The sequence below is a fragment of the Podarcis bocagei genome (genome assembly GCF_964188305.1).
Source record: "Podarcis bocagei genome assembly, chromosome: 13".
Lineage (NCBI taxonomy): Eukaryota > Metazoa > Chordata > Lepidosauria > Squamata > Lacertidae > Podarcis > Podarcis bocagei.
This window is the reverse complement of record NC_138138.1, coordinates 56666927-56677035: the sequence shown is the minus strand read 5'-3', so window position 1 is coordinate 56677035 and position 10109 is coordinate 56666927. Positions and strand designations below refer to the sequence as shown.

Genomic DNA, 10109 nt, shown 5'->3' with positions numbered 1-10109 from the left:
GTTTATTAAACCGATGCACACACACACAGAGAGAAGTTTTTCCTCCCTCTTTCCTAACACTGGAACTTTTTGGGACAGGAAAAAAACAAAACCCTCCTAGCCTATGGAACTCCCTGCCACAGGAGACTAGGGCAGTTGCAGACCTGGATGGCTTAAAAGAGGATTAAACCAATTCTCCGGAGGGCTGCATGGAGGAGGAGAGGGCTTTTGCAGAAGGGGGACCCCGGAGTCATCTAGCTCAACCCCCATGAAATGATCGGAACCACAGACCCAAATTTAGTGGAAATTGTGGGGGGGGGGGAGTGTGGCTCTTGCTCGCTGGTTCCTCATGGGGACTAAAGGGGCACCTCTGGGCCCGATCCGGCAGGTTCTTCCACTCCATCAGAAGGCAGCAGCCTCTCCTTCCTTGGAGGTCAATCTCTGCCTCAAAGGGGGTTGGGATGGATGACCCCCCGGGGTCCCAACTGCACCTTCAGTGAAGAAAGGGGGCTTTCACCACTTGCAGGAAAGGGCCTAGCTCTCCCGTTTGGGGGCTGATTTGGGGTCACCCGGACAATTTGGGATGGGGATAGGGACAGAGACCGCCCCCCTCGCTTTGGCCTGATTCGTTTAGGACTCTTAACCTCCCCCCCCCCCCAACGCAGAGAGAAAGCGGCAGTTTGGGGAGCGGCTGCGGTGAAAGGCTGCGAGCGCGGCGCTCCGATGTCGCCGGAAGATGTGGGTGACGGAGGAGGCTTTTTCGAGAAATAAAAGGTTTCCTGGGGTGGAGAGAGAAGCCAGCGCAGGTTTTTGCAGGGCCCCCAGCGGCTCGGGAAGGAGGAAGGTTCACAAAAGGGCTGCCAAAAACGAGGCGGGGGGGGGGCTTTTAAGCTTGGAGAAAAGGCAAAAACCGTAGCTGGGACACTTGGGGGTCATCTAGCCCAACCCCTGCAATGCAGGAACGGGCAGACAATCCCTACGGGGATTTGAAGCTGCAACCTTGGTTTTATCAGCATCATGCTCTAAAATACGTTTTTCACACTCTCGCTGTAGATCTAGCTGAATATTGCAGGATCAGGACAAGGTATGTCCACTGTTAACCTGTGGAACTCCCTGCCACAATGGCCAATAGCTGTATTTCCCATAGGGACGTCCCCTTAGGTCTGGAAGCTGGAATAGATGTGACACCCCCCCCCTCCAGCTCTATCCAGGGCCCCCTTCTGACGCTCTCATGCCACATTCTTCAACTTAGCATGTATTGGACTACAACACCCATCAGCCACTGCTGGCTTGGCACAGGATAATGGGAGTTGTAGTACCAGTCGCACCTAGGGAAGCAAGGTTGCAGGTGATGGGAGTCTTCCCTCCGCTGGAGGGTTTTCAGCAGGGCTCAAGGATTTTCCGTGCATTTTAGGAGCGGGTTGGGCTGGATGGCCTTTGGGGGTCCCTTTGCCAACTCCACGATTTGGGATCTAGAACAGCTTCGAGATGCAGAAACCAGGCTCTGGCCAGGCGCCTCCCGATGCCAGGGCAACGGCACACACCCAAAGCAGCGCCTGGCAACGGCTCCCAAACAATGAGTCACCGGCCGCATCCAGTGTTGACAAGGAGGGTTAGGCCAGGCCCGGCGGGTGGACTTTGCGCTACAACTCCCAGGCGGGAAGGCGCTCTCCGCCCTTCCTAAACAAAGCAGGGGCCGGCTCCGAGGGAGGGCAGGTGGCTTTTGGGCAGAGCTAAGGGGTCCAGTGCAATGCCCACTGCCGCCACCTCTTGGGAAGCAAAGCGCCCCCTTTCCCTGCAGGAGAGGTTGGGAGTTGTAGCGCAGGAACGCCTGGCTGCTTTGCTTCTAGAACGGCGATGTCGCGCAGAGCAAGTGTACCTGCTAGGGCTGGCGTCCCACAGCCTGGCACCCTCCAGACGTTCCGCACTACGACTCCCTTCATGGCCCCCAATGTGCTGGCGGGAGTTATAGTTCTGGCGGGCGCCAAGGTGTCTTGCGCATCCTTTTCTGGCAGAAACCCTCGGCCCAGCCGCGCTTTCCTCCTTCCCCGCCCCGAGGCGCCCGGCGCAAGCAGCACTTGTGGCCGCAAGGAGGACAAAGGCACCTCGGTTGGCGGCTCCCATTGTTTGCCAAACAGGCGCCTTCTGTGCTGGGCCAGCGGCCGAGCCATTGTTTCCTGCAGCCTAAGGGAGACGGGCCCTTGTCATCGGCGTCAGGGACCCAGGAGTCCTGCCCCCAAGCCCGGCTCTCCCCCTAACTCTTTGTCCATTGACAACTTCCAAGGCAGCGGACGCCTAGTGGTCAGAGCGCTGGACCCTCCGCTCAGTGGGCGGAGCTTTGGCTGCTGCCGCCTCCCTTCAAACTGGGCTCCCAGTTACCCCAGCCCTCAATGACCCCCACCGTCCCCCCCCACGCCCGGCACCACCAACCACAACCACGTTCAGAATTCAATTTCTCTTTTTATTTCGTTCGTCTTGTTCCAATATAGTTTTCTTTTTTCTCAACCCCAAAAAAAGCTACACCTTGTAACCGTCAGAAAATTTGGCAGCGATAAGGATTTCTCGTGATAGAAAAAAATGGCCCCAAGGGGGGAGAGGAGGAGAGACGGGGTGGGGTGCGCGATTTTTTGGGGGGTGGGGGGTAGAAAAAAAAATAACAACTGTTGAGAAAGCAGGAAAAGTGGGGAGGAAGGAGAGGAGGAAGAGAGTGGCGGTCCGGCGCCGGGGGGGTGGGTGTCCCACGCTGGTCAGGCCGGGGCTGGGCTGGGGGTCCCGGGCGGTGGCAGCCCCCGTGGGCATCGTGTACCCCCCCGGTCCCTCAGTAGTACCGCAGGCGGGGGCAAGGGGGGGGGCCTCAATATTGCGACCTCCGCAAGTGGTTGGCCATCTCAAAGCACTTCTTGTTCACGCAGCCGCCGTGGACGCCTTCCTTGCCCATCACCAGGACTATCGCTGGGGGGAGAAACGAGGGGGGGGGTCAGCGGGAAAAAGGAAATTAAGACCCCCAACCACCCAAGGAGGAGGAGAAGGGAGGGTCCATTTGCACCCAGGCGCTGCGTTTCTCCAGCTCAGACTCCGCCCATCGCAGTTTTCTCCAGCTGGGGCAGAGGGACTACGAAACCCATCATCCACAGCGAGTGGGATGGGCAAGTCGGTGGTCGTGGCAGATGGAGTCCCCCGGCAGCAAGGCTGAGGGGCGCTGAAAAGGTTTTGCCTTCCCTAGGGGGGGGGGGGTGTTCCCAGCTTGGGTCGGACTACAACTCCCATCATCCTCTGCGATGACTACAACTCCCATCGTCCTCTGCAAGGACTACAACTCCCATGCTAGGGATGATGGGAGATGTAGTCTAAGAGACAGTGGGGGAAGAGATCGAGAAGCGCTGAATCGGTGCCGCCGTCAATGGTGGTGTTTCCCTGCGGGTGTCGGACCACAAGTCCCACCGTCCACAGCAAGGAGGATCGGTGGACAGGGGTGATGGGAGTTGTAGTACAACCACGGCTGGGGACCAAACTTGAGAAGCACCAAATTTGCCCTGCTTGCTTTCCATGGGGGTCCCTCAGCTGGGGTGGGACTACAAGTCCTATTATCCCTAGTGAGCAGGACCAGCAGTCAGGGGTGATGGGAGTTATAGTCCAACCACAGTAAGGGTACCAATGCCATTCTGGGCAGCTTCCGACAGAGATAAAGACGTAATAAACAGCCCTGGACTTTTTTATGGGTCCTGCAAAATCAGGGGGAATTTAGGGAGAAGCCTTGGAAAGTGTAAAACCCCTCTGCAATTGCGGGCCAAAGGTGAACCACTGCGGAACTCACTGCCACAAGAGGCAGGAAGCGCAGACAGATCAGGCAGGGAAACTTCACAGAGGAAAGCGAGGCTTCTTCCAAGGTGCAACTGAAGGGTGGGGTTTTTTTGGAGGGGGGGAACCCAAGGCAGAACCGGGGGCCACCTTCAAGTTGAGCAGCCGACACCCCGCTAGCCAGAAGCCGTGCCACGCAAAGGATGCCAAATTTGACTTGGGCGGGACTTCTGGAGGTCATCCATCCCAACCCCATGCAATGCTACACCATCCCTGACCCGACAGCCATTACCTTGACAGGGGGTTGAGCTGGATGACCCGGGGGGGCCCTACCTACCCTACAATGCGCCCCAACCTCAGCTGCCAGACTCTTCTCCACTGCCTTGCAGCGGGTTGGGCTGGATGACCCCCAGGGGTCCCACCCCTCCATCCTTCCAGCTAAAACCCCGGCTCCCATTAAGAAAGATCTACGACCCCTTGCAGCTGCCACGGCAAGACAGAGGCCGCCTTCTCTGCCCAGCCGGGGGCCGGATTAGCAACAGCTGTCCACCCCCCCCCATTTGAAGCAGAGGGACACCCCCCCCAAAAAAAACCCCACAGCTGTTGGGGGAAAGAATGCAAGTCGTCCCTTCTGCAAGAGATGGACAGCTGCAAGGAGATTTGGGGAGGGGAGAGGAAGGGGTGTCCCCCCCCCCAGGTTAACTCACTCTTGGCCGTCATGGCGGCTGTGATGTTGAAGGTGGGGGCCCCGCCGGTGCTTTTGGTCCTGAGGTCCATGGTGCATTCTCCGTCCGTGTGCAGGCTGTCCCGGATGACGGAGCACTTCTGCCCGCCCAGAGTCAGGCCGTTGACAAACAGGTTGCTCCGGTCCTTGCCCACCAGGATGTTCACTTCCGCCGGCTGCCGAAATAAAAAGAAGAGGGGGGAAAGTGAGGATCCACAGCCTGACAGCCCCCCCAAAAAACCCACTGAGCATCTCAAGGAACCCCAAAGCCCCCCAGTACTGAGTCACGCCCCCCAAAACTAAACCACAGGTTCCCAAATGACTTTAGCATTAAGATTGGATGTGCCTCAGTCAGTAGAACTTCACGGTCCTGGGTTCGAGACCCACACCGAGCCTCGCAGCGGGTTGGGCTAGATGACCGCTGGAACCCCAACCCTACGATTCCATGATTCTCGGGGGTTATTTTTGAGCTGCAATTCCGGCCTCGCAGGGGGTTGGGATGGATGACCCCCAGGGTCCCCTTTCAAGGCTAGGATTCTAGCAAAGTTTGGATCAAGTTTGTCAGTTTGGTGGGCTGGGAAAGCCAGCCAGATTTTTTTGGGAAGGGGGGGGAATAGTAAAATTATTTACGAACTTCGGTCAATGCAAAAAGTTAAGAAAAGATTTATGGGGAATAAGTGAATAATATGTACAACACAATTTAAAAGTAATAAAAAATAGAAGAAACTGTGGTGTGAGATCACAACTAGAAATAAGGGAAATATACATTCACAGTTAGACATATATATACATGGTATAATTCTGAATGTACTGTGAAGAACAAGAGAATGTACAACCGGATGTAATCTTTGGAAAAAAAACACATAAAATAAAACATAAAAAATAGTAAAACTATTATTTTTCCTCAATTAAGCTAAATAGCTTATTTTTTATTTAATTGGACAATTAAATTGTTGCCTTGGGGAGAAAATGCAAGCCTCTCATCTGAGCAGTGCTTTTGTGAAAAATAGGGGGGGTGCTAGGTGTGAGTTTTCTGCGCCCCCCCAAAAAAAGTTTGGTGACCACTGGACTTAAGTGCCAAACCAGAGATGGGGGTTCAGGGGGGTCATAGAGCAACAGAGCCGGAAGGGACCCCCTTGGGTCATCTAGCTCAACCCCCTACAATGCAGGGGGGGCAGATCTTTTTGGGGGGAGGGCAAGGGGGCAGCGCAAGCCCTGGGGCTGACCTTTGCGTCTGAGGACACCCAAAACGCAGCTGCAGGCAGCAACTGTTCCTTGTGGGGCGAAGGGGGTCTGGATGGAGGGCAGAGGGACAGAGGGACCCCCCCCAAATTAAGCCCCTTCTCTCCTGCCCCCTTGGAAGCTGGAATGCAGCCCCAGCACCTGTTGCCCCTGCAAACAAACCGCCCTCTGTCTCCTGGCCTGGCCATTAAGACCCAAAGGAAAACAGGGGAAATCTAGGGCTGTTGGTTTTTTGCTTGGGGGGGGGCAAGAAGAGGAAGTCTCTTCCAGGTTCTCCCCCCCGCAACTTGGACACGGCTAAGTCCAGTTTGTGGGTCAATTTCCCGCCCAAAGCGTGCTTACGTACGGGGAGGTCGTTCTCCACCCAGGACTAAGGCCCCCCCTTGCTGCCATGGCCTCTGGAAGCCCCCCATTATCTAGGGGTGCAGTTCCATCCCCCCCACTACAAGGAAGGGAATGTAGTCAGCACACCCCATAGCTCAAGGGATGGCTGGGTCTTTTTTTGGGGGGGGAGAACAACTGCAGGAACTCCCCGCCTCCTTTTTAGCTGCTCCAAAGATGTCTCCATTTGGAATTTTGGGACCCCCCCAGGTCATCCAGCCCAACCCGCTGTTAGGCAGAAGAATTTGCTGGTACTTTCTCCGTCACGGCAGCCTACTGCCCCCCAAGATATGTAGGACGTCAGGTTTTTTGGGGGGGTCTGAAGTGGACCCTGCCCTGCAAATACTTTCTCTGGGCTTACTGCCACCCCCCCCAGCTGCGCTGTAATAAATGATGCCCCTGCTTAAGAGGGGGGGGGGGCAGAGAGAGGAGACCTTGCTATACACAGCAAAAAGTTCACAGCTCAGAATTGTCCCGCTGGATAAGGGACCCCCAGGGGTCATCCAGCCCCCAGTCTTTACCCCCCCCCTCCCAAAATGCTCTCTCCTCTGCCCCTAATTCCCCAGGAGGAGGAGGGCTGAGTGCATACACAGCAAGCTATATTTTATTCCCCCCCCCCCACCGTGCCAGTTCAGGGCTGGGCTGGCAGTGACTCCGGTTCCCAGGTTGCACATTAACTGCAGGAACACACAGAATAGCCTCCCTGAGTGGATGGAAGAATGGAAGAGGCAGCGGGGGGGGGGGCAGGCCTGGCCGCCTCCGCCCATTGCGCCGCACTCCCCTCCGAGGAACAGAGGAGGAGGGGACAGGAGGGAACAGAGGAAGATTGGGCAGTGCGCCCTTCCACTTCCTCCCAGAGGGAAGAAATGGGGTCCCTCCAACAGACCCCCCAGGATTCAGTCGGTTAAGGGGGGATCTCTGGGTTGGGGGGGTTAGGCTAGCTAGCCCAAGTGGCCACTTTTGCAAAAGGCAGGCCCCATCTCTGCCCCCCAAACTCACATAACACCCCCCCAAAAAAATCAGGAGGGATGAAGCTCAATTGCCAAATTTGGAGAAAAGTGAGAAACTGCGGAAGAAGTCAGAAACGCCCCCCCCCATGCACACACACAAGTTGCACTTCCGCCAAGGTGGGGAATTGGGAAGTTTGAAGCAAAGGCCTTCTTTTTTGGGGGGGGGTTAGGAGTTCTGTGGGGCACCCCTTCTTCCCCTCCCCATCATGGGGAGATGCTGGGGCTCCAATGATATTTTGGGGTCTCATCCCCCCCCAGCACTGAGCAAAGGGGGCACAGATCCCCTTCATCAAGGGGGGGAGAGGAGAAGAGATTTTAAAGTTCTTTGATCCTCTCCTCCAGAGGCAGAACAGTGGATCCTAAATAATAATAATAATAATAATAAATTTAATTTATCCCCAGCCCGCCCCAGCAAAGACGGCTAACAACCAATAATAAAAACAAGTTGATTAAAGTACAACTTAATAAACAAGATTAAAATACAACATTAAAACATTAAGATGCAGCCTAAAGGTTGATCAGTGGATCGACAAGGGATCAACAGTGGATCCTTTGCAGGGGGCGCCCCCAGGCCAGCTGTTTTGGGCCCCACCCCAAAAGGAGCTCCAACAAAACATCCCTCCTGATTCTTCCAGGGCTGGGGGGAGAGAAAAAGGGATCCTTTGCTCAGGATCTGGAAAGCAGGAACTGAGGAATTAATCTGGAATTGGGGGGGGGGCGTTATTTTTATTATTTGCACAAGTCCCCACATTTTGGAAATGGAGGGTCGGGAGACACGCACACACCCCTCTCTCCCCGCAGGAAAGTTCCAAGGAAAATGCAAAAAAAATGCACCCAGGCCTCGCAGCAAAATCTCTCGCGTCCCCCCCCCCCAAAGATTCCTGCCAGAGGCCCAGAGCCGGGATTGCTCGGAGATTAGCCGCAGCTGAAAGGAATCCAGGTCTGGAGACGTGGCACTTGGGGGGGGGGAGAGGGAAGAAGAAGAAAGGAGAGGGGGGGCACCCAAAAACCCAACAAGGCGATGGATGCCCCGACGGAGCGGTTTGGGGTGTTTTTTTCCAAAAGTTCCCTCCGGGCTCCATTCTGCGCGCCGGAAGCGCCCCAGAGAAAGGGGGGGGGGGGAGAGAATAAGAGTTTCTAGAACTTTGCAACTTCTTTTCCGCCCGGCCTTTGCGCAAGGGGGGGGAGGGAAGAGAAGTGCGGGGGGGGGCATGTTTGCTTGCGCTCTTGAAAGTCTCTCCCTCCAAGGCCTGCAAGCGACGCTTCTTGCGGCGCAAAAGCCCCACCTGTATCCTGTTTTGCAAAGAGAAAGAGAGAGGGAGGCGCGCTTGCCCCACATCCGGGGGGGGGGTGTGAAGAAGCCAGCCCTACGGTGCAGAGGGAGGTCGTGCCCCCCCCCCCAAGACTCAGCCCAGAGAGTCTTTTTTTTTTGCTGGGACTGGGGAGCCGCTTTTGTGCCGGATCCGAACAAGGAAAGCGGGAGAGGATTTTGGCCGGGATCTCCAGACCCCTTTGCCAAAGTGGGGGGGCCGGGGTGGGGCGCGGCGGGTCAGGCCACGAGTCAGCCCCGGCTAGACGCCCTTGCGCAATCGCGGAGTGGTTTGGGGGGGGGGCAGAGAGAGAGAAGGACAAGAGAGGTGCCGGGGCTCAGCCTCCGCCCCGCGCACAAAGGCACGTGGCGGCCGTGGCGCCTGGGTGTGGCCCGCGGGGATCGGGAAGCGGCTTGGAAGCCATGCAAACTTGGCGGGGGGGGGAGTGGAAAAGTTGGCCCCGCTCCCGCCGAAGTTTCCACGACGCCGAGGGAGCCGGGAGTGAAATCCCGCCCCCCCCCCTACCCCGCAAATCTGGGCCTTGGATGAGAGATCCCATTACGCACGGAGAGGTTTAGGGGTACCCGCTCGGAGGGTGTCTTTTTTGGGGGTGTTGCCCCCTCCCCCGCCAGCTGCCTCCCCCCGAGGGGGGAGGGGCGGCCTGCCTTCTCCTCCTCCCCTCTCCCCCCCGGCTTTTGAGTCATTTCCTCTCCCGGGCTGGGCGCGGGCAGGGCGCGGTGGCGGTCGCCAAAGCAGGAACCGCGGCCGCCTGGCGCGCTTCTCCCCACCCCATACCCCCCCAAAAAAACGGGGAGAGGGCAAGATGCAAGGGGGGGGAGATGAAAGCAGAGAGAGGTCTGCCCGCGATTGCGGGGGCCGAGCAGCGCGCGCCTCTCCCCTCCCCCACGCCCCCCCCTTTCCCGGGCCTGCAGGCTGACTTTGCAAGAGGAAGTGGCGGAGGCGCTTTGCACAAAGGCGCACGGGGGGAGGGGGAGCAGGAAGAGCCCCTCCCTCCCTCTCTCTCCCCCCCCCCCACAACCCTGCCGTCGGGGGAGGGTCGCCCAGGTAGCGCCTCGTTGCAGCGGCTTTGTCGAGGCCCCGCGCGCCCCCCGCAACTTCGCCCGGGAGGAAGCAACCGGAGGAACCCAAGCGCCCCGGGGCGCGCCTTCGAAGGCGGAGACCCCTTCCCTTCCTCCTCTTTCCCGCCCCCGGTGCAAATCCCTAGGCGGCCAGGCCGGGCCCCCCCACGCCCCCCTGGCTCCCCGCAACCCCGGGGCGCACCGTGATGTTGGCGAAGGTCTTCCCCGGGGCGGCGGCCCAGACGGACGGCACGTCCTTGTAGCCCACGATGGCCGCGTCCTGGCAGGTGTCGTCCGCCATCAGGTTGTCGATGTAGCTGTTCCAGCCGCTCATGGCCGCGGAGGGCGATGCGGAGGGATGCAGGCGCGCACGGAGGAGGAGGCGGCGGCGGCGGCGAGGCTGCTGCTGCTGGGCCCGGATGCAAAAGCCTGGACGGGGCGAGCGGCGGCGGCGGCTTGCTTCTGTTTGCAGGGGACCCCGGGGGAAGAAGGGGACGCGCGATCCGGATGTGGCGCGGGCGGCGGCGCGAGCGGATCTGGCGCTGCTCCGGAGCGGCGAGCGAGCACAAGGCGGCGAGGGCGCCGG

At 58.2% G+C, this 10109-nt stretch overlaps 1 protein-coding gene across 1 annotated transcript; it reads right to left on the bottom strand.

Annotated features, from left to right (window-relative positions):
- Positions 1-2419: 2419 nt before the first annotated feature.
- PFN1 (profilin 1) lies at positions 2420-10109 on the bottom strand. Its single transcript, XM_081168260.1, has 3 exons — positions 9726-10109; positions 4485-4677; positions 2420-2931 (listed from the first exon to the last, which is right to left on the bottom strand). Exons 1-3 carry the CDS (start codon positions 9855-9857, stop codon positions 2834-2836), a joined length of 423 nt encoding a protein of 140 aa, XP_081024386.1. The 5' UTR covers positions 9858-10109; the 3' UTR covers positions 2420-2833.

Bases quoted from the DNA above. Each gene is read 5' to 3' on its own strand.
- PFN1 (XM_081168260.1), bottom strand. From the start codon at position 9,857: ATGAGCGGCTGGAACAGCTACATCGACAACCTGATGGCGGACGACACC. The intron at 4,678-9,725 runs GTGCGCCCCGGG...TTATTTCGGCAG, and splicing joins AGACCTTCGCCAACATCACG to CCGGCGGAAGTGAACATCCT. The intron at 2,932-4,484 runs GTGAGTTAACCT...TTCTCCCCCCAG, and splicing joins AGCCGCCATGACGGCCAAGA to CGATAGTCCTGGTGATGGGC.